General features: G+C 36.9%; 1 protein-coding gene across 2 annotated transcripts; it reads left to right on the top strand.

Moving 5' to 3' along the window:
* The first annotated feature begins 2,142 nt into the window (after positions 1–2,142).
* LOC148027807 (ADP/ATP translocase 1, mitochondrial-like) lies at positions 2,143–5,365 on the top strand. Of its 2 annotated transcripts, none has more exons than XM_087689506.1 (4): positions 2,143–2,354; positions 3,369–3,875; positions 4,006–4,377; positions 4,781–5,365. In XM_087689506.1, exons 2-4 carry the CDS (start codon positions 3,384–3,386, stop codon positions 5,078–5,080), a joined length of 1,164 nt encoding a protein of 387 aa, XP_087545632.1. In that variant the 5' UTR covers positions 2,143–2,354; positions 3,369–3,383; the 3' UTR covers positions 5,081–5,365. The 2 variants fall into 2 exon arrangements, with proteins under 2 accessions (XP_087545632.1, XP_087545631.1); XM_087689505.1 differs by having other exon boundaries at positions 2,144–2,354; positions 3,375–3,875.
* The last annotated feature ends 19,097 nt before the right edge of the window (positions 5,366–24,462 follow it).

The following is a 24,462-nucleotide window of genomic DNA, read 5'->3' as shown; positions in this document are numbered from 1 at the left end:
AGAGAAAAAAGTCTTTAGAAGAAGTCTTAGTGAGATTTGCCCTAGTTTAAGAGATCCAACATCTCCAATGCAGGTAGGTAGGTGATAGCTATGGCAGATAAGAAAGAGTGTGTGAAAATGAAGTGAAAGATGGGGTCATGAGCTAAAACTAAAGCAGACTAAGGTTGAGGAGAGCTGAAGAAGTAGAGAACAGAGATGGAACTATGCTCACCATGGCTCTGATACCATGTTAAATAACACAGATCTTGAGAATGGTTTAGCTATGGAGGATAGAATACATAGACATGAACCATGATGATATAGAAAAGAGACAATGATTGTTACTCAAGTGAATTAGGCTCCAAGATTAAGTACTTGGACAATGACTATTACTCAAGTGAATTAGGCTCCAAGATTAAGTACTTGGACTCATAAACACAATCTTAAGTGGGACATGACAATGATTGAAAGGACAACATATAGTAGCATTACATTGAAATAAGAACCAAGTACAAGACTTATGTAGCCTTTGGGTTGTTCCACTCTCCTCACTATGCTTATGGGATATAGAGCATATCATCTATAGCATACATCATTTGTCATATCTTTCAACAATTTCCTAATTTGTCTCAACATTGGTATTAACTCTTTGGTATTTTTTTGGGCATGGATTGGTAAAATGCCCACTCTCTTTACAGGGATATCATGAACATGGGAATAGGGAGAAGCATATCTCAATGCAAAAGTCCATTTTGTGGGTCAACTACTTCCAATACTTCTAGTGGCTCATTTTTGTGTTCCAATAGAATAGAAGCCTTCGTTTTGGCTTTGAGGGTATCCTAAGGCATTGTAATAGATGGTAGATAGAGAATCTTTCCTAGCATAGAAGCCAAATTATGCACTTCATTGTCAAGCTAAAGAAGGAGGTCGACTAGATAATCCAAACAAGATACTTGTGTTGAAGTACATCATTAGAAGAGAAGGAAGAAGACCATGACAATACATGAACTAAGTTACCCTAGAAATCAAGAGTGGACCCAAGTATCCAATCCCTCTCCCACTTTGAATCCATAAGTGCAACATAGAAGCCCTTGCCAATGAAGTGATAATATAATAATGTACGTACTCGGCGAGTCGAGAGAAACCATCTATGAAACTCCTCCTCTATAGGAGATCTACCCAAGAAATAAAAGAATATACTAGAGTTGACAAAATCAACATACCTTTGAGCTAAACAACTCAAGAGAGATGGAGACTAGGGCTTTGAATACTCTTTTACCGACGATGGAGGCTCAACACACTTCATTTAGCCTAACTTGATTGAGTTGCAACTTGTGTTCTATCCTTGCCATGTTAATTTGTGGATCGCTAGTGGCATGTGGGAAGTCCATCTCTTTGTCTTTGTCACATTGTCACTTCTCTACCTTCCCCTCTTTGTCCTCCCATGGCAACTTGCCTACTACATGCATTTATATTACAACCACGCTCAAAGTTTACAGTTCCAAGGTCCAAAGGTTGCATTGTTTGAAAGTTTTGCGAAGACGAAGTTATAAAAGGAATGACTTGTTTGATTCAAATAAATGGCCTAAGTTTGGTATCTAGGAATCCACATCAGAGCTTCAAGCAGCTAAAAAACCAAAAAAAAACATCTATGTGTATTGTTTGATTTATTGTTTGCGAGGAAAAAAAAACACATGCACTTTACTCACAATAACATTTGTGGTTCGCAACAATGCGAATCACTCATGAAAGGCGGTTAGCAGGGTTGCCAGGCCAGCCAGTGAAACAGGAAATTAATCAAGAAGAAGAGCATTTTCTTGGGGGTGACCACGCCCTTTGAAAGCGTCAAGGTGAACCACACACGGTTATGGTGAACATTTGGACTTACCACTTCTTCGGAGGCGTCACGTAGAAGCGTAGCGCGTTCTACATTCTCGATGTGTGCAAAACCAATTTGAAATGCTCAGATATTTCCGCATTGGGTTGGGGGGGGGGGGGGGTTGATTCAAAATGACCTAAAATTCTTAGGAAAGCTAGAATCCGAAAAGCCTTTTTGGACCCGCCTAAATTATAGCCGCGGAGGTCCTGGCCAAACGCGAGGAAACAACGAGGAACGGGCGCAGGGCTCATTTACACCACGGTGAGAAGGGAAGGGAAGGGAAGGGAAGGTCAGGGATTGGGGATCGGGCAAACCTAAAAAGGAGTGGTATTCCGCTCTTTATCTCCCTCTCTCCCTCTCTCTCTCTCGGTCTCTTCTGCCTGCCCTTGCGTTCTGTGCGCATCTCTCTGTGTGCCTCTCCCTGTTGTAGCTGCAGGCGGGGGGAAGAGATCCAGCGGACCTGCCCGCAGACGCCATCGCCTGCATGTTCTTTCAGGTATTCCTCGTGCTTTTTCTTTGTTCTGTTTCCATGTTTTCATGTTTCCATGTCTTCGCTCCTTCAGCTGTAATGTCGTTCGTTTCTGCTTTTTGCTTGTCGCTTGACGAGCCTTCGTGTTGTTTCTTCTTCGTTTATCACGTGGTTCCTGGCAGCTTTGTGTTTGCTACTTAGTGAAGCTCTTACGTGGATGACTCGCGCACTCGCGGATCCTTTTCTTGTGAGGTCCAGTGTTTCCATCGTACTGCATTGCCTTGCATCACGCAGTGCAGGTCTTTTTACGTTCTCTGTCTCTTCCTTCTTTGTGCAGGCCTAACTGATAAAGCTTTAAAATTGGCCTTCGTTGTCATATGTCTTCTGTACTTGCGGGTGTTTCACCTCTTATGCCTCACGTTTCTGTCTGTGTAATGCCTTGCTTAAGGCTTTCAGATCTGTTACCTTTCAGTAGACGATTCACAATCCCTCGCGGATCTATCCCGCTTCTTCCCCGCCCTGTCAGGTTTTGGTTGTCCTGTGTCTCGTTAGTGGTCAGGGTGCGATTGTCTCTCGGGTATTTGATCTGCACCATGCACCGCACGTGCTTCAGCTATCTGTAGGCAGCTCTGATTTACGACAGATTCAGACAGATTCATGTAGCTTGCCGTTGCAAATGTTAAGACATCGTAGCTACAGAGATCGGATCTGACCAAGTTTAAGAAACTTATGCTTTGAATGTTTGATCGTGACTTATTTTTAACGTGCTTGCTTTAGATTATAGCAAGCGCTTTCTTGTCTAACGAGAGCACCCTACCAGATTAGCGGTTTGTGTGGCCGTATTGTGAGGTATTTTTTGCGATGCACTGTACTTGTTTGTCTTTCGTAGGAATCTAACTCTAATTAAGCTGTCTTGGACTTACTGCTTGAGAATTACTCTCCCAAGTGGTCTGTTTTAGTAGGCCATGAAGGTCGAAGGTTCATTCTTTGAATTTATGTCCTAATCTGAAGTCCTTACTTTTGTGTATGTCTGTACTCAAGTTGCAGTGAACTGAAATGGCGGAAAAACCAGGAGCTCCTACCGTTACGCAAAAGCTGTGTGGGTACACCACCCTTGGTGCGAGATTAGCTGATAATAGAAGTTCGCAACTGTACACTCCAACAGTGTCCCGGTTTGCTAGATCCACCCGCATAACTCAGCCATGGGCCTCAAACATGCGTCCCATGGATTTTAGGGCCTGCTCTCAGCTTGCCGCTGCGTCAGACCCCGTGTTTGTGGCTGCTCCCATGGAGAAGAAGGGTCCATATGCCTTTGCCGTAGACTTTTTGATGGGAGGAGTCTCTGCAGCTGTCTCAAAGACTGCAGCTGCCCCCATAGAACGTGTCAAGCTTCTTATCCAAAATCAAGATGAGATGATCAAGGCAGGAAGGCTTCAGGAACCTTACAAGGGGATTGCGAACTGTTTTTCAAGAACCATCCAGGAGGAAGGTTTTATATCCTTGTGGCGTGGAAACACTGCTAATGTTATCAGATACTTCCCTACCCAGGTAATTGCATGTTGTCCTCTGCTTCAACTCGTGAGAGGTCCGCAATTTAGTGTACAGCGTCTAAAAGACCCTGATTTGTTCAAGCTATTTTTCATACGTGCTTGATTTCTTCTGTATAATCTATTTGCAGGCTCTCAACTTTGCGTTTAAGGACTACTTTAAGAAGCTCTTTAACTTTAAGAAGGACAAGGATGGCTATTGGGCCTGGTTTGCTGGTAACCTGGCTTCTGGTGGAGCGGCCGGTGCTTCTTCCCTCCTTTTTGTGTATTCCCTCGATTATGCTAGGACTCGCCTTGCCAATGATGCCAAGGCTGCAAAGAAAGGAGGGGAACGTCAGTTCAATGGACTCTTGGATGTCTACAAGAAGACTCTGAAGTCTGACGGTCTTCCGGGGCTTTACCGTGGATTCAACATTTCTTGCGTTGGAATCATTGTATACCGTGGTCTATACTTCGGAATGTACGACTCTCTGAAGCCAGTTGTGCTTATTGGCAGTCTTCAGGTAAAGATTACAACACAGCGGTTAAAGATGTCTGGCATTTACATGCACTCCCATTTTTTGGGGTTATTGGGTTGACCTTACACTACCTATCGGTCCGAAAACTGTTGACTTTTGTCCTTATCACTGTTACTGTTCTTAATCTTTAGTAGTATCCCTTGTCGTGCTAGTTTTCTTGATGTGCTTACGTAGCCCTTATCTCTGTGGTGTTTCCTATCTCCTGTAGGCTTTCCTCCTCGGTGTGACCTTTGCCTGAAGCCCTTAATCCTCTTGTTTATAATGATGCCTCCTCGGTGTGAGCTTTGCATCAAGCCCTTAATCCTCTTGTTTATAATGATGTTATGTGCCTGTCTTTTTGGAGCTAGTCCGCTTTTGGTTACATCCATTTCTTTACACGATTGTGCAGGATAACTTTTTGGCAAGCTTTTTGCTTGGCTGGAGTATCACTACTGGTGCTGGTCTGGCCTCCTACCCTATTGATACAGTGAGGCGTCGTATGATGATGACATCTGGGGAAGCAGTTAAATACTCAGGCTCACTTGATTGCTTCCGTCAGATTATCCAGAAAGAGGGTGCTAAGTCCTTGTTCAAGGGTGCAGGAGCTAATATTCTGCGAGCCATTGCTGGTGCTGGTGTGTTGGCTGGTTACGATCGCTTGCAGCTGATCTTTTTCGGTAAGACCTATGGCTCTGGTGGCGGCGGCTAATAATCTGTAGCACAGATCCTTAACAATTTTAGGATATGATAATGACGACAACCCAGAGTGTAGCTGCCTCTGAGGTCTCCAAATTTTGATCCGGATACATTGTCGCACATGAGAATGGCTCGGTTCATTCATAATGGTGCAAATAATGAGAACAGGAATCATGGTATTTTTAGATGATTACTCAACTCCATAGTAGGAGTTTGACTGCATTTTTCATTTTGGTATTTACAACACATTTTGTATGCCTTGTTTAAGGTGATGGATTTTTCCAGTTTGATTCCTAAATGGCTTGTCTTGCTGGGCATTTGGGGATGGTTTGTGGTGACAACTCATTATTAGTAACGTGTCGAACTGCATTTTCCCTTTTAGTAACTTATTTGTATGCACATCTGTATGCCTTACGACATGTGTAGAAGGATTCTCAGCCTTAGAAATTAAGGTGTGGTGTGGCTGTTAAAAATGGCTCGACCTTAGACACAACATTCAGGAGCTGGAGCGTGGAATAATATCTACATTTAATCTTAAGACTGTCCCTTGATTTTGGTCTTAACGATACGCCACTTAGTTCTTGAGTCCGGCTTTTCACAGCTTAGGTTCTGCCTGCTTGAGAGAATCGCTCTCATTTAAGCTAAACTGATTTGTCTGCTTGTTTCTGTCTGTTATGGATTTTGTCTTTTACATCTTAAGTGTGAGATTGAAATTTAGATGATTTGGTTCTGTAATCGTCAAGTTATTATGACAAGTCAATCAAGAGCACATTCCTCAAGCCATAACCCAATAGAGAAGCGTACCAGAGGAATGCCTGGGCTAGTAAGTTTGCAACTTGGCAGAGGAAAATGTGGTTTTAACCTTTGACACTCGTACCAAGGAAGTGAGCCTTTGTGCACGCGATCAAGATGAGAACAGGCACTTCTGACAGGAAGGAGAGAAGAGGAAGATTGCAAGCACACCCACCAAAGTGGGTAAGATATGTGGACGGCAATCGTATACACATCTATATGTTGCACTGGTGGTGATTCTTGGTATGACTGTCATCCTGGTGGGTGCTTCCCGACAGCAGCTTCCTGGCGTCGCTGGCGGTCGTTGAGCTGCGTGACGGCATAGTCTCTAAAAGCTTAGACCGAGTCAATCTTATTTTTAGCTTCAGAAATCGACGGCGTCCTGAATAAGCTCTATTCGAAATAGAGTCGTCGGTTGCAGTACTCGCCAATTAATATCGTTCCTTCGTTTGGGATGTAGCTTTGAAATCCTGGTGGGTGTACTGTAAAATGTCTTAAGAAGCTGAACATTTTTACCGAGTCGACGCTGTTTGTGTCGCTCCTTTGAATTTTTGTGTTTTTAAATTTCTTTTATTTCACTCTAATTCTCTACTCTTTTTGAATCTCTTTTTTGTTTTTTTCCTCTAAATTTCTCATTTTTTCCTCTCAAATTCTCTCCAAGTTTCTTTATTACCTCCCCCCCTTCTTTCTCTAGTTTCTCTAAATTTTCTTTCTTCTGTGTGTTTTTTTTTCTCTCTCTCTCTGTCTCTCATTTTTCATCTCATTTCTCTAGACTCCTCTCTAATTTCTATTCTTCTCTTTTTTTTCTCTAATTTCTATTTCTTATCTCTAATTCTCATCATTTCAAAGATCTGAGTATCTCTCTATTTTTTGCTCTGAGTATCTCTCTTTATTTTTTGCTCTCTTTATATATAGATTTTCAAAGATACTTGACCTAATATAACAAGTACATACGTGAAGTTCAGTCTTCATAGCATTACATGTTTTCTTGGACTTTATGATAATTGAAAAATATCAGTTTTCATAACATTACATGTTGTCTTGGACTTCTTTTATGATATTTGAAAAACATCGGTTTTCATAACATTACATGTTGTCTTGGACTTGTGCATATTATTACATGTTTTCTTGGACTTCTTTTATGATAATTGAAAAACATCAGTTTTCATAACATTACATGTTGTCTTGGACTTCTTTTATGATATTTGAAAAACATGAATTTTTATTACATCAAAGAAATGCATGGGCTTTTTAGGTCACATCAAAGAAATGCATGAGCTTTTTAGGTCAAAGTTGAATGAAAGAAGTGTAGAATTTTGTTTAAAGTGTATTAAAAATTGATTGTAAATATATGATTAAATCACAAAATTTGAGATGATATTGTAGATGAAAAGATTATAGCAATTGATCCAAATTTAATAAAATGATATTGAAAATCCTATGATGATGTTAAAAGTTTGATTAGAGGATGAGCTTTTAACGATGCTTAGTGTAATGGTAAGTGTATCTTTACATTTAAGTGCGAATATACCTAGCAAATGAAAACTTTGTATCTTACCACTTATTCATTCAAGTACAACGGTTACAAAGCAAATGTAATATGTAATCCAAGATTGTGGTATTGTTTAAGATACATGCTTTTTAATTTGTTAATAATGCTAAATCTTATATGCATGTCTTCGAAAGAAAAGAAAAGTACTTAATGTGGAAATATTATTATAAAAAAACAAGTTTTTCTCTTGTCACAACCTATTTGATAAGAATATACAATAGTTGTAACATTGACAAAATGCAATATAAAACGAATTTGAATCTTATTATTAATGATTGTACTTAATTGTAAGACTATTTTATATACAAGCTAATTTTTGATTTGTATACAAACTTGTGACAAATTTACAATCTTTGCATTCTTTCTATACTTGAACTCTCAAAAATGGTCAATGTTATACTTATCTCATCACTTAGCTCCACATTATCCAAATGTATGGGATTTTTTTCCTTTTGGCTTCTTTGGGAAATGTACAAGGTGGGAGAGGTACATAGATAGGTGGTATCAATACATTTGTGTGTTGAGCAATTGATTAGTTTCTCAATTGTTTTTGCTCTAAACAAAACAAGATCATTATTTGTGTAATTTGCCATATGGTCACCCTATACAAAATTGTACAAAATGAGACTAACAATAAGATCATTAACATTATAATAAGTTAATTTAAGAAAAAATAAATTTATGTTGTTGGTTTGGATCCAAGATTGACATTGTAGTAGCAAACCCTTCATCCACAACTATGGTCGTCACCTTGCTTTGGTACTTTGTAACTATATGTATATTCTCTCACATTTTGTTATCTTGGGTGATAACCTCAAAGCCTTCGATGAGTTTCTCAACGGATTTAACAAAGTTAGTAACTCACACTCTTTCTTCCCCCTCTCTCTTATAAGCTTAAGGAACTTCACATTATCATGGTACCCATATGTTGAATTGGCTAGAAAATATCTCATTTTGGTGATATTGAATAAGGCAAGGAGAATAACAAAAGTATAAAAACATAAAGTTAAAATATTTTAGAAAAAACATATAAAATAGTTCCTTAGCTTTCATGGTATGCTATCACAAGGTATTGCACGAGATATAAGTTGCAATCTCTATACCATGGGCATACATCCATAATGGATGTTCCCTCTTGGACCAAAAGACCTGGAAGAAATCATCATAGCTTTGCCAAAAATTGAAGAAAATTCATGGGCAACTAATTGTCAAAGAGTAGAGTTGAGAGAGAAATGCACGAGAGACCAATTGGGTACAATTATTTCCCCATGCATAGGTAAGCACATTCCTATGTATGTATTTAATTTTATTTTCTTGGTTCTCAAAATACAAAAGACATCCCAAAAATAGGCTATACATTTCTCTTCTTTGTACGACTTATCTTTTCCAATTTTTTTACAAAAATCAGGATTAGAAGAGTAAGTAGAAATCATGGAATCAAAAATTAAATTGCTATTGAAGACATATGATTGAAGTAAATAGTTTTTATCTTGTCAAGACTAAGGATATGATGAGTAGAAACATGATCATAGGGACGACAACTAAGAGCACAAGCTACAACATTAACATATCTTGGTTGATATTGAATCATAGGATAAATTTTTTAAATAAATAAATCCCATTTAATATGCCTATTAGAAATTAATGATCGAGATAAAACATGATTTATTGGTTGTTGATTAGTTTTTATTAAAACTTTTGAATCCATAGGGCAATGTTTTTAAATATCTACAACATTGGATAACAACTAAAGTTCTTTATCATAGGTGCTATAATTTTACTCGGATGGTTTCAATTTTGCGGCTCGTGTATAGGCAATGAGATGGTCATTTTGCATGAGTATAATACCTATTCTCGATCCATTGATATCAATAACAACAAAAAAGAAAGGTTGATTAAAATTAGATAATTGCAAGATAGGAGTATAAACCAAGAAATATTTTCAAAGAGTTGAAAGATTTTTGTTGACTAGACTCCCAATGAAAAACAATATTTTTATGAAGTAAAAGTGTTAGAAACAAAGCAATAAAAAAAAATTACACAAACTTCCTATAAAAACCAACTAAGCCAAGAAAAAAACAAACTTCATGCATATTTTGAGAGACATGCCATTTATTAATAGTATGTACTTTCTTTGGATTAACACTAATGCCTTGGACGAAAACTATATGATCTAGATATTCAATTTGGTCTTAAAAGAATACACTTTTTGCAGGTTAGCATACAAGTGATTGACTTTTTGTTAATCGAAAACTTACGTTTAAATATTCTTTATGTTTGCCTTTTGATTTACTAAAAATTAAAATATTATAAAAAACATGATAATAAAATATTGATAATCAATAATAATTTTAGTCATAAGCTTAGTAAAAGTTGCATGTGTATTTGTTAAATTGAAAGGCATTACAACAAATTCATAGTGTGCAAACTGTATATAGAAAGTAGTTTTAATAATGTAATAATGTCCATTCTAATTTAATGGTATCGAGTTTTTAAACCAAATTTTCTAAAACTGAAAGCTCCCTTTAATTTATATAGCAAATCATCAACATGGAATATAGGATACCGATTTTTTATAGTGACTTTGTTAAGTATCCTATAGTCAATGTATATGCAATACCTCTTACTTTACTTTTCTACAAGAAGTACATGTGATCCAAAGGGTGATGAGCTAAGATGAATGTGACTCTTGTCTAGAAGTTTAGTGATTTACCGTTATATTTTCTTTTGGTGAAGTGGGATATGTCTATAAGATGCCTTATGTGGACATGAAACTTGATGAATTAGTTCTATCTTCTTGTAGTCTAACTCACCTTAAGACGGTCGCAACTAAGGTGGATAGTCATTGACAAAGCAGCCCTTATAGGTAGCTAGAAAATGCCTTGTGAGCATGTAAGAAGTGCATTCTCAAAATTTTCAACCTTGGTAATATAAATCATGTAGGATTTTCTTTGTTTTCTAAGGGCACACTTGACTTGGATATGTGAAATCAAGGGGAATAACTTCAAGTTATTGTTGATATGCAAAGTGATACAGTCTCCTTGAAATTCAAAGGTTATTGAATAAATATGATAGTCAATGTCTCGGTTATACTAATGGTGAGGAGGCATACTTAGAATGATATCAGAAGACAATAAAGGAGTCACAAGAAAATTATACGTTTTTTAAAATAGGATCCCTAGTTATTTTGAGACCTTTAACTTCACAGGCTCCATTATGTCTTATTCCTTGGAGAGCAGACTTTACCTAATGCGATGATGGAGTGGTTTTCAAATGCAGTCTTCTAATCAATTTCCTAGAAATAAAATCATGTGAGCTACCTCATATGCAAGATAACTATATCGGAATCTTGAATATTGTCTTGTATCTTTAATAAAGCATGTAGAGAAACATGCGCATCTTGCTTACCTTCAATTGTTACCTCTTTTTGAAGAGAGTTGATAGTCCAATCAAGAGCATAGTTTGACACTTCTTCTATGTTGTATAATTGAGTAGTGATGTTGTTGTTGGTTGTCATGTTGTTGATGTTGTAATTATTGTTGTTGTTGGGTAGTTTAACCCAACAATTTATATGAAGATGGCCAGTATGACCACAACATTAATAAGTAAGTTTAAGCTTTTTATGTTGTATATTGTGATTTGCATTTTGAAAATTTACCTTGGGTGCTCTAGGTTGTTGGTTCGTAATGCCTCTAGGTGTGGAATTGGATGAAACAACAATTGAATGAAAAGGAAGGAAAGGCTTTTATAGATTGAGGTTGTTATTATGAAAATGGTTTTAAATAAAGAGATAGGCTTAAGAGAATGAAGTTTAGCTTGTATACTTGATTGAATTTTGTCTTTATATTTTCATTAGAGCGTACCTTTTGAAACTTTTTCTAGTATTTACAACAACAGAAGTCATTGCCAAAGCCGCTTAGTGCAAGTAACTACATTGTCATCTTCTTGCTATGAAAAGTTTACCGAATGTATTTGAGCATTAAGTTGGAATTGAGGGGGTAGGAAAGAATCCTTGAAATGATTTTTGAATGCATCCCATATAATACGTTGATCAACACTTTGGTGGAGCACATTCCACCATAGGGACGCTTTATTGGACAGATAACTTGTGGCATGCTTATGCTTATCCTTCTCAAGAAATGATTCTTGATCAAAGTAATCATTAATCTAGCTTAACTATAATAAAATAATCTTGTCATCTTTCTTACCATCAAATTTTGCAAATTGAAAAGACTTATTGCTAATACGTATCTCCTTTTGGATTTTTTTGTGCTTCAAAGATGCCACAAAGAATATGTTCAATGTAGTCATCTTTGTCTTGAATAGATAGAATCTGTTGCACTTCCCGCTTGTGAAGGACATGTGTAACCTCATCCAAGTTGTGATGTAGGAGATTAATTTGTTGTTGAAGAGTAATCTTTGGGAGAGGAGACTTACCATTCATTTCTTTAGTATGCGAAGGCTATGTCATCTTCAAGGAATAATATGCTTGGAAGAATAACAAGTGGATAAATTTGCAAACGAGTGTGGCATATAGACAAGCTTCAAAAGCAATAACAATATTTGAAATATTCTTCAATCAATTGATAGCAAAGGAACATGAGTTTTATGACAATTGGCTACTCATGTTTTTAACAAAGAACTCGTCAAAGATGACCCTGAATGAAAAAGAAGACATCTACTTAGAAACAACCTTCAAAGTAGCTCGTAGTACAAAATTCTCTACATATGGATGGAGTCCTCATGATTGGTTATTTTCAGCCCTTGTTTGAGCACAAACAATGGTTAAGGATGCCTTATTGTGTACGGAAAGAAGTCTTTAGTGCCCCTACATAGGAATGGGGATTAAGAGGAAAAAAGGGGATTTATATAATAGTCTCTCCCCTCCCCTCCCCTCCCCCCCAAAAAGCTTGCTATTTGGCCCTTAAGTAATGAAATCAATAAGCTTATTAAAGCTTATAAACTTTAAGCTATAAAAGCTTAAAATGAACGTGCTGTTTGTTGCACATTATAGTGCCGATTTTTTGGCATGTATGGTAGCATGATTATCAAGACGGCTGCAACTATTGTCAAAATGATGATGTTAGAAATGTGTGTCGATAGCTAAAGGGGTAGGAAAAATCTTGGGTGATTTTGGAGCCTTAGAGCAATAAGAGTACCATAGACGTGTTAGTTATACCTCTCTCTCTCTCTCTCTCTCTCTCTCCCCTTGTTAAAACCACTATGGAAGAGGAAAACCACTTCAAGGTGGTGTGTGGATTAAAGCATGTCTGAGAGAGAAGGAGAATTGAAGAAAATCACATTTGAGAAAGTCTATTTCACCTTGGAAAGGGTGAAAGAGATTTTTTTTTTGTGCTTGAAACTGAGATCCCTTGTGTTATAGCTCTGCCCTGCAATCATTTGGGTGATGCTTGATGAGGGATAGGGAGAAGACCTTTGATTTTTTTTTTGTGCTTGAAACTGAGATCCCTTGTGTTATAGCTCTGCCCTGCAATCATTTGGGTGATGCTTGATGAGGGATAGGGAGAAGACCTTTGATGCATCAAAGGTCTTCTCCCTATCCCTCATCAAGCATCACCCAAACGATTGTAGGGCATCAAAGGTCTTCTCCCTATCCCTCATCAAGCATCACCCAAATGATTGCAGGGCAGAGCTATAATACAAGGGATCTCATTTTCAAGCACAAAAAAAAATCTCTTTCATCCTTTCCAAGGTGAAATAGACTTTCTCAAAGGTGATTTTCTTCAATTCTCCTTCTCTCTCAAACATGCTTTAATCCACACACCACCTTGAAGTGGTTTTCCTCTTCCATAGTGGTTTTAGGATTTTATAATCAGATCAAAATATACATCCATAAAATAATACTTCTAGGATTTTATAATCTAATCAAAATATACATGCATAAAATAATAGTTCTAGGATTTTATAAATTAGTATTTAAATAATCACTAGCACTTATGCATATACAATCATAATGTTGAAGACCATGTATCCATAAAATAATTATGAGCTACTTGAGTGCCATATTCCTTGCATACCATAAGCATTTTTTAACAAAATAATATATTCATTTGATAATCTATTACACCAAACATAAATCACATTAGTCCCTACCATTTGATATGCAGAGCTATGCATGACAAGCTATGAACATGTAGTAATTAAATAATATAAAAAAATTATAAAAAATAAATTCAATCGTTATACATATATAATAATTATTCTTATAATTGTGATAACAAGAGCATAGATAGTAGGGAGTCTAGGATAAAAACTATTGTATTGATTAAACGAAAGATTTACAAGAATTAAGTTGTAAAATTATATAAATAATAAGTTTCAAGCCATTTGATACCAAGAAAAGCATGCAAAAAATTTCAAGACTTAATGAATATACCTTAGGATGGGAATCATTACACGATTATTGACCTTGAGGTCTGTAAGCACTAGAATATCCTCCTCTTCAAATTGAATGGCACTCAAGTCTTGCTATTGGTGCATCCTTCGTAGAGGTAATAAGATGTCAACGATGGACCATGCATATCTAGTACCTCATAGTTCTCATCATGCATACTAGTGTACCTCTCACGAGTCTCATTGATCTCATTAATATCGTGGGTCTCTTGGGCCTTTGTAATGATACCATTTTGGCAGTTTACTTTGTCCTAGCTATTTGTATGAGAAAGTGAAAAGACAATGTTAGAGCTCCAAACGGTGAAAAATTGAAAAAATTAGATGAAAGAGACTAAACCCGCATTATGCAAGGGGAGGGAACCCGAACAATGGGGGGGTCATCGAGATCTTGAACCTTGCTCAACTCTCATTGTGTAGTACATTATATGGACCTGAACGACATGAAGGGGGGGGGGGGGGTTCCTTCTAAATTTCAAACCCATTGTGTGGTACCCCTCAGACCCAAACAACACGAGGGGGGAGGAAGGGCTCACCAAGATTTTGGACCTCCTTTCCCTTGCATTATGTGGTACTCCCTTGGACCCGAAAAACATGAGGGGGAGGGTTCCTTGAGATTTTGAACCCCCTCCCCTCGCATTGTACAATATCCCCTCCCCTCTGGTTATGGACGTTCAAGGGACTTCAAGTCATAACCTATTCATGAGGCGGCATAGAAATGGCACAATAGAAATACAAACAATATATATCAATAAGGAATCCTTTGTATTCATGATATAAAAAGATACAACATTGAGGCACATCTCATGACTAACCCTTGTGATGCTACATATGTGAGGGCTCACAACTAAGCCCAAGGAGTTGTATGTAGAAGCACAATCCAAGTAGAGCTTGAGTGACTATTACTCCCTATAAAGGTGTTTTTGTAGGCAATGCCATGGTATACTTACAAAGCCCTTACACTCACCCTTGCTTAATGCATTACTATCCTTAGCAATCTAAGGGTGGTTTTCTTGACTTATTTTGGGGTCTTAACACAACTCATTCTATTAAGCTAGTCAGTGTCTATTGGTCTAGGAATTGACTCATTAGAAGGGTCTTAACATAGCCTTTTCTATCAAGTTGTTTAGTGTTTGTTGCACTCCAACTTGGGGGTCTTAACACAACTTTTCCTATCAAGTTGGCTAAGGTCTACCCATCTAGACTTAGTTCTTTTATTCTTTTCTCATTCTAGCCCACCCTCAACTCAATTACATTTGAGGAGTGGAGGCTTCATAGTACTAACTTTATCTAGCTTGGTGCTTATGGCTTTGCATGCCAAGCTTTGTAGGCATCATCCCAAGTTGTCATGCTATTGGGGTCAAGACGTGGTGGCCTGGTTGTCACCATATTGTGCCACGCCTTAAGAGAGGCAATCCATTGGGTTGCTCATTGTGTAGTTTCTCCTTTTCTTTTTGCCTTTGTCTTGGGCCTTAGGGAATTGGTCTCTTGGTTTTCTTGCCAAGATGCTTTACCCTCATCGCAAAGTCAAGTGCTTCGGCTATGTTTCTTGGTCTCTTCATTGGATCTTGCTTGCTTGCCGCCTTGAACTTGGAAAAATTGGTTGATTCAACTTGTTTTTTCACCAAAGGTGTGATCTTGATGCATGGCATCTCTTTGGCTCTTCTTAGTCTCATTTATAGTTGAAATTATTTGGGGGATATGGACTAAGTCATTACACTTAGAATGGATTAGGGATTGCAAAAGTAGAGGTATCATTGAAGTACTTGGAGTGACACCCATGTTTGGAGTGCTTGGCATGTCATGGATATATAGGATCAAGATGACAACTCCTTGCATTGCTTGCGGCTTGAATACTAACATCTCTATCTTTGTCAACATTGAGTATGGTTCCCAACGGGTTCCATAGTTCAAAGACATGCACCTTAAGAGTGAGTTGGAGAGTTCTCCAAGGCTCAATTAGTAAGGTTCCCTTTTATGGCACTAAGTCACCTTGGTTAGACCATATTGTGAGCATTCCCTCTCCCTTCTTTGAGGCTTCATTCTTTGACTCATTCTATCCAACCTCATAAGGGTTTGCCTCTCCAAGCTCAAAGGTATAGCCAATGACTCTATTTCCAAAGCGCACTTGGTTCCTACTTTGATCGGATAGAAGGCAAGGTTTGCTTCATTCTTAGCCATGGGCTTAGCTTGGGGGGTTTTGGAGACATCCTCATTATCATCTATCATATTGGCTCTAGCATCCTACTTCCATTTCTTGGCATTTGGTTTTGCCTTCTTCTTCTTCTCATTCTCTTTCTCTAGCTTTCCTTCTTCTTTTTGGCCTTCTTTGCCTAGGTCTATCTTTTGCTCCTCTCCTTTCTTCTCTTTCTTGCCAAGTCTAACTCATCTTTTATCTTTTCTTCTTTAATCTTGATGCCTAGATCTATCTTGTCTTGTGTAGCTTCCAATTTAACTTCTTCTTTTGGCTTTCAAGCTTACCACACTCTTTTCTCTAAGTTGGTTCCTATGTCTCTCTCTACTTCTTCCTTCTTCTTTCTAACTTTCTTCTTCTTGTTTTCTTCTATTCGCTTCTTCTCATCTTGCTCTATCTTTTCTTTCTCTTCTAGCTTCTTCCTAGAGCTAACTCTACCTGATCTTCTATCTCTTGTCTTCTCTTTTCTTGCCTCATCTTTTCCTTGATCTTGTCTAAGGCTCCCTCTCTAATAAGTCCCTTTGTTCTTCTTTCCTATCATCCTCTTCTATCTCCTCCTATATTTTCATGATTCTCTTCTTCAACTCTCATTCTAGCCTATTATCATTGAACTTGGTTGATATGGTTTGATGTTGGGATTGGGTTTGTCAAGATCAAGGTTTTCCAAGATCTAGGCTAAGCTCACCCTCATCTTTCTCTTCTTCTTTGGGTTGGTGGGATAGAGGTAGTTCCAGGATTTGGACTGAGCTCAGTTTCTCATTTTCTTCTTCTTTTTCTTCTAACTCTTCCTTTTTCTCTTCTGCATTACTATCTCATCCATGTAGTGGATACCCTACCTAAGGTGCTTTCACCCTTTCATTCTCATCTTCTAAGTTTAACTCCTCATCTACTTCCTACTCATCATCTTCATCAAAAGCATCCCATGCCTCACAGGAGGAGGGTGCTATCCTAGCCTCATCCTCAATCTCAATGGGCGGAGGTAATCCAAGATCAGGATCGAGCTCACATCCTCCCCCTTCTCAAACTCTATCTCTTCTAAGACTTGTTCTTCTTTTAACTAGGCTGCAGTCTATGGTACAAAGGCTCATCATTTTGACATGTCCATCTATCTTTATATTCTTATTGTATCCTAAATCCTTCATAATATCTCCTATCTTTGAACTCACATCCATTCTTTATCCTTCTCCCTTCACATAATACTCTATCTTTTCTTCTTTTTCTTAAACTCTTTCGAATTGGTATTCTTCTAGGGTAGCACTTTGTTTCTTTAGGGTAGTGGTCAATGTTGAAGTACTCTCCTTCTAGGTGGTAATCAATGGGGTAGTCTTCAGGGTAGTAGTATCCATCTTCGTCAGGGGGATATTCATTGTAGAGGTATTGATCTTCGACGTAGCCTTCTTGATAATAGTCTTCACGATAGTAGTAGGCTCTTGGTTATTGGTATTCTACTTTTTCTTGTTGCATACAAGGTGTCTCCAAGATCTGGAATGAGCTCATATTCTCTTTGTCTTTTTCTTCTTCATCTGACTAGAAGTCTTCTTCTTCAGTCACCTACTTCTTCTCTTGGCTCTCTTTTGGCTTCTCTTGGCTTTTTTGTCTTTCTTTGGCTGGATTCATTCCATTCTTCAACTCTTAGAATCTTTTGAGCCTCATATGCTTTAAGTATGGTTTAGCTTGCTCTTTGTCTTCTTCAGATCCAAAGGTAATCTCCTAGTCCCACCTCAACACGATTTCTCCTTATAGCTTCTTGTCGAGGTCTCAAGCCATCTTCACTTGCCACAAACTAGCTCTCTCTCTCACCATGATCAATTGATCAATTGGTAGTCAACCTTCTCTAGGTCTTTATCCATCCCAACATCGATGAAAACCATCCTTTATACTTACAGTCAAAGAATGAAATATGATGGCTTCTAGCATTTGAAGTACCAAAGAAGGACAATGAAGTACTTAAAGCTTTTTATAACCTCACTAGTATACCCATTTTTATTCAACAACAAAATAATGGAGCAATTTTACACATCGAGGGGTTTGGGAACTATCAAGTTGAATGGCATCTTGCAGGTGATTTAAAAATATACCCAACAAGAATACATTCAGGAGGCTTTGCAACTGTTTGATCCCATGAGTGATCTAGGTTGTGAGCCTGCTAGCTCCACGTACAATCGTATTATAGACTTTCTCGTCAAGGCACAAAGATTTGATGATGCATTGGAAATGTATAACAGAACACAGAAAGTAGAAATGCTTCCAGATAGTCTCACTGAGGGTATGGTTACTCTTGGACTATGCAAAGCCAATAAAGTAGATGATGCTCCTCAAGCTATATTTCCAAGTATTGTAGGCCGACCATGGCACACTGATGTTATGGTTGGTATGGGGTAGAAGGATGCTTATGTTTGTGATGAAGCTCAATCTAAACGATGAATATTGACGAAGATCTGATAATGTCTTTTTAGTGATGCAATTGCCTTGGATTTTGTAGACATAGGTTACATTGTCAAGGCAAAGTGTATATACAAGAAATCTAATTTCTCAATGATTCTTCACAAAGCATGCATTGTACAAATATGGACTCTAGACAAGGGAATATCCAAAATTGCTCTAAAATCTAGATCTGATGCCTATTGGCTGCATTTTTTCAATTCTTTATATCAATTTTCTTTGTAGCACACATGTAATATATGCATGGGCTCTTTGAATTTTCTTCTTTTTCGAGACATTATACATGCACTTTAGGGTATTCAAACCACACCGGTTGGATGCCACTCTACTTTGAATCTTCCAAACCCTTCCATGTCCAAGATTCGCACGTTCATTTGTTCTCTAATGATTTGGGGTATACTTATCTTATGAAAAAACCAATGTAGGGTTTCAAAATTTGCAAACATAACCTAGAATACACACAAATTATTACAAGTATGTGACACAACCACACCATTAGCATATATACACTATCAAGATAATTATATTGCTTATCTCAAAGCTCCCTGAAGAGATGTATTATTCTTAGATTAGACACTAAATCATTTTGGATTTTTTTTGAAAGTGTTGGATCAAGTGTCTGTTCATTAGGGTGATGGTAATTTGTTCCAACTTTGTATCCTTCACAAATTGGTACTCATCAAGCTTAAGTACAAATCTTAGAACACCATCACATTCATCTAGAGTTACCTCAAATAATTGAACCGAGTATGATTGTAAGGCCTAGAAGCTATAAATTATATTATTGTATTTATTATAAACCATTGCCTCTTTTTCTCCATAGTACATATCCTCGATATGTAATGGAGCTCTTATGACCTATAAAACTTTATCATTCACTTGTTTTCACATTCTTTTGAGTAATGTTGGATTTGGCAATATTGATCTACACAACTTGGATTCCTTTATCTCGAAGGGTTGTAAATAGCTATGTATCCCTTGTTGGATATACATGCCCCATCTAACAAGCCTTGTGTATTGCTTGACTTGTTTTCCTTTTAAGAATGCCTCAATCTCTTTTTTTTGGTTATATTTTGATATTTTTGGTCATTTAGGATAATTTTGATAGCTTTATTATTGAAAAGCAGTTTAACTTGTGTAAGTGATGCCTCCATCCTCAAATTCTTTTCTTCATTGGGTTTTGTAGAATATCTCTACATTGGAATCAAAGTGTTTAGTTACTATAAAATACTTCACAATACTTTATGAAATACAGAAACATGCATGAAGCAACTTACTTACTTCATGAAGTGTATCTTGCTTCGTAACTTTATATCTTGAATATTTTGGACTTTCATATACCATTTGTGAGCCCCCCATATTTTTAAAAAAAGCCTCAATTGATCTCTTATTTCTCTAGATCTAAAATAATCTATTTGATTTGTTGTAGTTTGTACTCGCATTGCTCTAATATTAACCTCAAGGAAGCATTTTCCTTCTCCAACAAATCTCTTTCTCACTTATGTACATTGTTAATGGCATCCAAATGTTGTGTGTATCCTAAGAGGCCATTATAGCCATCTTCAACAAATCTCGCTCAACATGTAATATCCTTGAACAAAGGTGTAGAATCAATTAAAGAATCTTTTGGATATAATTTCCCATCAGCCTATTGGTGTATTTTTCTCTTTCCTCTTGTGACCCACACAATTCTTTAGATGCAGAAGACATTAGACATGGTTTGTTTTTCGGATAGCGACTCATACTCACACTCAAGCTCAATGTGAAGGTAGTATATCTCTCTCATGTAACTCTTTGATGATGAGTGGGACATTGCCTTGTCTACTTGTGATGTTGATTTCACCCCAAGCATCTCCATTTATGATATTGATGACCCTAGCCATCCTTGTTGATTCCATCCTAGTCTTCTCCATTTGTGATGTTGATCCTTATTGATTCCACCCTGGTAATCTCCATTTGTGATGTTGAGGCCCTAGATATCCATGTTGATTCCACATTAGCCATTTTCATTTTTTGTGGTATTATTTCGGTCACAGCTATCCCTATTTGTACAATGCTTCACGTAGTCTTTTGACTCATATTTTGAGATATAGAACCCATAATATTAATCCCATTCAATCTAGATATGAGCCATCAAATTTTGAGCACAGACACTTAATTCCAAGTACTGATATCTAAACTCTTAATTAGGGCTAGTTGACAACTTAAAGGAAATGGGCTAATTTTTATATTGGAAAAAACGAGGAAAGTTTAAAGATTTTTATTTTTTTTAAATTTTTATGATTTTTGAATTATCTCTCTCTCTCTCTATTATTGAGATGGAATTTTTTACAATGCCCAAACTTGAGTCAAAATCTTTGCTAATGTGAAACATACACATTGGTGAAAAGGATGACAAACACAACCTGCAAAGCTCATTAGAACCAAAATAACTTAGTTACCATAGCCTACACGACTAGACTAAAGCCTTTTCATAATGCAGACTCTACAAACAATCAACCACATGACCTATCTCTACCTCCAGACAAAACAAAAGAAATGGACTCAACAATGCATCACCCCCACATTTTAAGGATAAGAATACATGGAACTAAATGAACAGACAATGAATCAAGAGATAAGGATATTGCCAATGATCAACATATATCGCAACAATGGAGCATTCCAATATAGTCACACTTGGTCTTTTTACACTCTTTCATGGACTCTCATGTTTACTAGTAAACCTTATCATGAAATATCTTTTATTATTCATGTTTTTCTATTACACCTTCTCTAGAAATCTTTTTCTAGTTTTTAAATCTAGGTAAAATAGCAATTATCCATATGAATCAAATGCATAACCAATTACTTTGCTGAAATCATTTTTTTTTCAACCTAGGAAAAATTTCCATTATCAACTTGAATCAAATACTTGCATGTTTGATTAATTTAAAATGTGCTTATTGTTTTGTAAGTAAATTAGAACTACAAGGCAACAATTTTTTGAGACGTCAATAAAAAGTCTTGCATTACTAGATAAACATTATTTGGCACACATTATTAGCAAGTTTTTGAGACATCAACAAAAATTCTTGCATTACAAGATAAACATTCTTTGGCTTGCATTGTCAACAAGTTTTTGATACATCAATATAATGTCATGCATTACAAGATAGACATTCCTTGGCATGCATTATCAAGTATTAAAGGCTTGAGGAATGTAACTCACTATATTAATCATTACATTCTCTTCCATTTTGTTTTCCAATACTTTGATAGCCAATATAACATAATAGTTGCATAGGCCATGCAAAGCAATCAATTTAAAGAGTTGCTATCAATTTTCAGCAGGTGAATTGTATCGAATTTGTTACATTTGTAGAACTTCTTTTGGTCCCTTATCTGGAGAGGAATAAATTTTCAAGTGTACATGCACAATCTAAAATTAAGATTTAAGATAAGGGAAATATCTTAGGGAAAAACTCATACATCTCATTTGGGAGATAACAAATATATAAATATGTTTCTAATATATTTTTTGTATCTTTTTTTCAAAAAGAGGGCCATAATAATGAAAATATATTTCTAATATATTTCTCACTATTTTTTGAAATAGAAAGAGGGCTAATAATGCCCTTAAATAATTTCACCACAATTCCTTTTTAAGGGTACTTAAGTGACAATTAAAAAGAAACAATCAAATGATTTTAATGGATAACAAGAAGCTAATTAAACTTCTTGATGACACATGGTGCTCCCTCAATGATACATGCTAATATCTCTTCAATGTGACTTTTTTACTTCCTAAAACCATGGGGTTCTAGTAAGAAGCATTTATGAAAGAAAGACAACAAAATTTGCAAAAGATGAAGCCAAGAAGCAACAAGAACATAAGAAATTGAAGAATTTTGACTATAGTTTGTATTTATTGTATTTGAGCTTATCATTACAGCATATACAATCACCTCCAAACAATAATTTTGCCATTATAGCCTAGAGAAAATATGATTTAATTCAACCTAAAAGATTTCTTGTATGATATATATCAATCCAAGTTCAAAACAATGTATTTCTATCCCAAAATATGGCTCTCGACATGCATAGAATAGTCTAAGACCAAAATGGCCAGTATCCTTCAAAATATCCTGACCGATCACTTCCAAAGAACCCTATCTTTTGCCTAAAACCCTTGCTTTCAATTATCTATAGTAGGTGGAAGAGAAAGCCCAAAATTTCCCAAAAAAGCCCCTCAATCGAGAACACATAAAGCAATATAGTCACCTCAAATCAAGGTAGAACTTCTTGAGCAAGCAGTGAATAGCCTATTATCTTTGCATACATTAGTCCACAACAGTCCAAAGACTCTTGCATTAGTCCTTCCTCATGCATCAATCTTTCATCAGTCCACCACATACAGTCTCCTTCCTTTGAAATCTAGTTATGCCCTACTTATTTCGAGTGATTTCCAGCCCAAAAAGCATGTCCTGTTGAAGGTGCCCTATAGAGCTACTTGTTTTTTTGCTAAAAATTTTGGTGGCTACCTTGTTGGATACAAGATAGTATAAATCACACATGTAGCTTGTCTAGGGTCATAAGTAAGGTCATTTATTGCTAGGAAAGGCTTTGTCACTTGATAAGGACATTAAGGTGTGGATTAACATCAAAACAACTTGACATATAATCATAGAGAAAGTAAATTTCAGCAAAACCAATGAGAGTCAAGTTTCATAAGCTTAGAGATGAAATCTAGTAATTGATAGTAATCCCAAAAGTTTTCAATACGTAGATATGGAACCATGTGACATCCACCCCTCTAAACTTGCACATTCTTTGGCATGTGCCACATATCTTATTCTTCAACAAGTTCAATGTCTTCATCATCATCCATAATGTCATGCTCTTCATCTTGTAGAATGTTATCCTATGTGTTTTTAGTCTCATAGTTCTCTTCATAAGTGCCAAATTTTCTTAAATATTTTGATTCGTTTGCTAGCTATGGATATCTTTAATGTAGTCCCATCCAACTCAAAAAGATAGTATGTGGCATTATGATAAGCATTTAACACAATATACATACCAAACTACCTCTTGGAGACTTTCTTGATAGTACTGCATTGATTATCCAAGTTGTCATACACAAGTATCTAGTCTCCATTCTCTATAACTCTTGACCTCTCCTCTCTAGCTCTTGACCTAAGACCATGGATTTTGTTAAACCTATCCTTGTTATACAATCTGTTAACTGCAAGCTCTATGTCTTCTAGTCTTCTTTTCAATTGACGAATAATGAGAGCTAGTAGTTCTTCCTTGCTCATCCCTTCTTCCTATGGTAAGACATTTCATGTGTGGTAGCCACTTCTTCAGTTGTTGGCATGATTGGTTTCAGCCCATGCTCTACTACCATATACCCTATCATAGCACTATTAGTGAGATAATCCCATAATGCATCCGAAAGCAATTGTGGCCACTCCCAAAATTTACCCTTTGTATGTCTCTGCTTAAGCTTAGTCTAACCTCCATGTTCTACCACAGAGCTATCGAGTGTGGCTTGTTGAGCCTTATTTTCATATGCTATATAGTAGTAGCAAGTGACACTCGAACTTAAGTTTGAGTCTCACACTCATGGTCAAGGGTAGAGCCAAAAACTGAGCCTCCATAGAGCATTTTATTTATGTGCTTTTGTTGCTCTAGCAACACCAATTGAGGCATGAAGTTGAGTTTGGCCTCATCTCCCTTTGCAAGTAAGGCTCAAAGCTTAAGTTTGAGCCTCAACTCCATGTGCTACACTAGAGCTTGCCAGTGAGGCTCCAATATGAGTTTGAGCCTTGCCTCTACATGCTATTGTAGAAATAGAAAGTGAGGCTCAAACTTAGAGCCTCATCTTCATGTGCAAAGGAAGAACTAGAAAGTGAGGCTAAATATTAATACTAGCTAAACCTACATGCCTAATCCTCACAACATGTAACCTCCATTAAAGTTGTATATTTTGAGATTTTTGATACAATTAGAGAGTTGTCATAGC

The sequence above is a fragment of the Lygodium microphyllum genome, chromosome 12, assembly GCF_053477565.2.
Source record: "Lygodium microphyllum isolate KBCC chromosome 12, Lygodium_microphyllum_v1.1.10, whole genome shotgun sequence".
NCBI lineage: Eukaryota > Viridiplantae > Streptophyta > Polypodiopsida > Schizaeales > Lygodiaceae > Lygodium > Lygodium microphyllum.
The sequence above is the reverse complement of the archived record's forward strand: the minus strand, read 5'-3'. Positions and strand labels throughout refer to the sequence as shown.